Here is a 4712-nt window from a genome sequence, read left to right as displayed (position 1 = left end):
GGGCTAACCTGATTGTGACCTACAATAACTAGTAACATGTTATGTTTTATACAAAAAATAAGAATAATGGTCTTTTATATATAATTTTGATACTTCGTTATTTTTTAAGTTATTTTTATTTTTTTTAAATATGAGAGACTAAATGCAAAACCTTTTAAAACCCATCATTTTAGAATTAGATTGAAATTCAAGCATCATTTTAAAAATGTATGTATAAAATATTTTTTTATATTAAAATGTATTAAAAATACGGAATAATAATAATAATAATAATAATAATAATAATAATAATAAAAATCAAGGTAAGGGTAAATCCAAACATTTTGGAAAAAAACTTAAGGGTAAATCCGAACATTTTTGAAAATTCAAGGGCTTTACTGACATTAGGTAACAGGTAGGTTACCTGAAAACCGGCTACAAGGGTGAAAATGAACAAATTAAACAAAACTTCGGGTTTTACTGAACCTAAACACGTCTAAGGGTAAAATCAACATTTTTGTGAAAACTTAATATAGAAATAGAAATTATTATACACGTAGGGGGTGTTTGGGGTATCTTTTGAAAGGGCAAAATGACTTTTGGGAAAAGTTACAAAAAACCAGATTTTCCTGACTTTTCCAAAAAGTCAGTTTTTCTTCTATGAAAAATCCAAAAGAAGCTTTTACCAAACTTCTTTTCTATGTTATCTTTATCTAAAAGGACTTTTAAACTTTCAAAAATAAGGCAAACAACCACTTAAAAAAGGCTTTATTTTAAAACCGAAATAGACAGCTATAAAACCCTAGTGCAAACTAAAACCCCAAGGTAAGGTATGTAGGTCAAATTGGGCTATGCTGTAAAACGTTTTTTTGGCTCTCTAAATTGAATTGAATGTTGAATGAAGGGAGTGAGGGTTCTTCTGAGAGCTATTAACAGAAACCGAAGCTTCAGCAGTCGAACAACACCCTCTCAATCGCAGTCCCAGTCACAGTCTCAGGTCCACCTGCAATGCTCTCTTCCTTTTTCATTTCATCAATCCGTACATATGAAACTAGTTATAATGTTTTGTTTTCCTTTTTTGTTGCAACTGCAATCATAGATCCTGCTGATGGATTCATCTGAACGTTACTGCTACAACCCCACGTTACGCTGGAATCCTCAAGTGGAAGAGTATTTCACCAATGCTTATGGAGCAGAAGTCTTTTCTCGCATTTCCAAAGCACTAACGTAATTGCTTCATCATTGATTCTATTTTCCATCTTCAAACTTCACACATGGATTCTATTTTATAGAAAAATTTGATAGTTACATGTTACTAGGCAAGTTGTATAAGACTTGTCGTCTTAGTTTCCATAAGTTTAACCAATCATTTTATTTACACATGTATGCTCTTATAATTGTATAGGCGTCCCTCTTGCTACTCTTGTATACGTGTAAACACACTGAACACAACAACTGAAGCTGTCATTGAGAAGATTCTGGAAATTCAATGCGATAAGAGGCTGCAAGATACTGTAAAGAATGGTGATATAGAATCCCTAAGTGTTTTAAAGTGTCAAATACCTGGGCTAGACTATGTTGTATTTGTGAAAGGTTCAGGCCCACATGATATTCAGTATGATTATCAGCAAGACAGACCTCCTAAGGAGATAATTGTCAGCCGTAAGTGTGCAGAGGCAGTTCTTCGAGGTGCTCAGGTAAGCAAAAGCTGAAAAATATTATATTAATCATGTCATCATCATTCAAATGATCATGCATTCTAGCAACCATGTTTTTTTTTTAAAAAAAAAATATGTGCTTGGATTATGCTCAATTTCCCTTTCTCATTCTCTCCTCATGTGCCTTTATCTCCAATAGGAATAAGTGTGTTTATAAAATGTTAATATGCAACATGATTAGGTACACTAGAAAGTGTTTAGATTTTGATGTTTGATTGTGATATTTGTGTAGGTATATGTTCCAGGTATATTAGCATGCAGTGCTCATGTTGAGAAAGGGGATTTAGTTGCAGTTTCAGTTGGTGTTGAACAGCCTAGTCGTGACAATGGATGGGCTATTGGAATCACACGTGGCATTGTCCTTCAAGGACTCAAAACAGGTCTCTTTCTCTTAATTCAACTTACTTACTCTTACTTCTCTATAAATAAAATTATAACAATTGTTGTAGATCCTCAATATCTTGAAAGAGATGGATTATATATTGGTCAAGGAACCACAACCATGTCAAGGGCAGGAATTTTTCGTGGATTATCAGGTCTTGGTGTGGATATGACTGAAAGAGTTTTTAGATTAACATCCTTTAATGGTATACATTTTTTTTATTTTTCTTTTACGGTTTTACCCTCAATTCTTTTGAAATTCATTAATAAAAAATTACTACATACAGATGTGATGAAGGGGGACATATTTCTTCAAAACCTGCCAAGCATCATCACTGCACATGTCTTAGGTATGTCTACACATATACATCTTTGTTTTCTTCTTTCTGATTGTCAACGAGGGGTAATTCTGGCAATTCATATATATATTTATAGATCCACAAGAGGGAGAAAGAATACTGGACATGTGTGCTGCCCCTGGTGGAAAAACAACTGCAATTGCTTCCCTTATGAAAGATAAAGGAGAGGTGATTGCAGTTGATAGGTCTCACAACAAGGTAAAATCCTGTTACTACATTATATATCTTTACATGTATCCATATTTATTCCTTTTTTAAAAAAAAAAATTTATCCAGGTGCTTGAAATTCACAATCTAGCTGCAGAACTGGGGTTGACTAGCATAAAAGCATATAAGTTAGATGCCCTAAAAGCTGTTTGTGAAAACAACTTAGTTACACAAAGTTGTGGTCAAAGTCAAGCAAGTGAAGAGGCAGAGTCAATGAGCTGTGTTACCAAAGATTTACCGATTTTGGAGAAAGTTAATAATAATAATAATAGAGAGGATGAGGGAATGAAAGTAGGTTGTTATAAAAGTAAAGCAGAGGAAAGGAAAGAAAGAAGAAGGATGAAGAATGGGCCCGGGAGAAACCAATCGACAGGTGGCAGGGTGGATAAATGTGAAGGCTTTTTGTCAAACAGTTTTGACAGAGTCCTTCTTGATGCTCCTTGTTCTGCTCTTGGATTGAGACCCCGCTTGTTTGCTGGAGAGGTACTACTGCACCTTTTTTTCTTAAAAAATAAATCTTTAAAAAAAAAAAAAAAATTTAAATTAAATTTGATTTATTTAAGGATACGGTGGAATCATTGAGAAGACATGGGAAGTATCAGAAGCGATTGTTTGATCAGGCTGTTCAGCTGGTTCGCCCGGGTGGAGTTCTTGTATATTCCACGTAAGAAAAAATAAATGAATTTAAGTTTATTTATTTATTTATTTTTATTGGATAAAAATTAATAATATAAAAAAATTCCAGATGCACGATAAATCCAGGGGAAAATGAGGCATTGGTTCGTTATGCTTTGGACACATACAAGTTTCTTTCATTAGCACAACAGGTTAGTTAGTTATTTCTTCTTATTATTACAACATTCTACTTTATTTTATTTTTCTTATTAACATGTTGTACTTTTTATGAGATTGTAGGATCCAAGAATTGGTGGACCTGGTTTGGTTGGTCATTGTGAGTTATCAAATGGATATTTTGAGTAAGTTTTGTTATATCATGTTTTCTTATTTGGGACCTAATTAATCTGTTTCCTGTAAATTTAATAATTTAGTTTGTAGTGATTTTTAGTTGTAATGTTTTAGTTTTTTGTAAAATTTTTTAGGGAATGGTTGAGAGCTGGTGAGGAAGATCTTGTCCAGAGGTTTGATCCTTCGGGCCCACATGATACAATTGGATTTTTCATAGCCAAATTCACAGTTGGCCCCAAAGATTAGCTGTGACTGACTGATTTTTCATAGCCGAATTCATAGTGAGTATTGAATTATAGATTAAAGTCGTTGGGGCTTCATGTTCTTAAGGGCTAATTATATATTTATTTATGCAACAACGTTATTACTTACCGTTTAATCTAATAATGTTTCAGTTTTGTACCCATATTAATATATGCAAAGATGCAATTAGTTTGGTTGTTAGGTGCACAAACCGAATTTTTTTTGGAAACCGGATCGGATCAAGTCAAAATCAGTTTGACCATAAACCGGAAAATACTCAAACCTATAGAAACCGGATCGGACCGGATTGACACCAGTTTGAGAGTGTGTGTTAGAGCCACGGTTCTAAATAACGTAAGGCATGATTTAGCGGTAATGTTATGCCTCAAGTTTTTTGGACCTTTGGCGAGTCACATTGTTTGTAAGGCGTGACTTTAGGTGTCATTTGTATATATATATATATATATATATATATATATATATATATATATATATATTCATTTATATATACATTTATATGATTTAAAGGGATATTTTGTTAAAGTTCGGTGTTAAATACAAGACTTGGAGCCATGATAAAGTGACTTGACAAACTTTTTAGAATTTTGAAAATTAGAGTTTTACCAAAGAGTAATTAAATGATTCTTTTGTCTTAGCATTTGGCCCAATAAATCAAATACAAAAGTGAAGGCAGCGGTCTTATTTTTGGAGTAATAGGCCAAAAAAAGTGACTATTACCGTTCGTATAAGCTATATATGCTATATAAAGCCGGCCATATAACACCTAAAAAACTTGAGAATTTAACCCAATAGCCGGTTTGTAGAATCCAGTTCCAACGACTATATTCTCAAACTGGTT

At 33.1% G+C, this 4712-nt stretch overlaps 1 protein-coding gene across 1 annotated transcript; it reads left to right on the top strand.

The window, feature by feature from the left end:
- Positions 1-793: 793 nt before the first annotated feature.
- LOC111914652 (rRNA (cytosine-C(5))-methyltransferase NOP2C) lies at positions 794-4016 on the top strand. The gene is made up of 12 exons (XM_023910349.3): positions 794-976; positions 1079-1206; positions 1385-1676; positions 1930-2077; positions 2147-2284; positions 2366-2428; positions 2514-2635; positions 2714-3127; positions 3208-3308; positions 3390-3471; positions 3560-3621; positions 3745-4016. Exons 1-12 carry the CDS (start codon positions 878-880, stop codon positions 3854-3856), a joined length of 1761 nt encoding a protein of 586 aa, XP_023766117.1. The 5' UTR covers positions 794-877; the 3' UTR covers positions 3857-4016.
- Positions 4017-4712: the final 696 nt, after the last annotated feature.

This window comes from Lactuca sativa, chromosome 4 (assembly GCF_002870075.4).
Source record: "Lactuca sativa cultivar Salinas chromosome 4, Lsat_Salinas_v11, whole genome shotgun sequence".
Lineage (NCBI taxonomy): Eukaryota > Viridiplantae > Streptophyta > Magnoliopsida > Asterales > Asteraceae > Lactuca > Lactuca sativa.
Note: the sequence above shows the minus strand (reverse complement) of the source record. Positions and strands in the feature narration are given on the sequence as shown.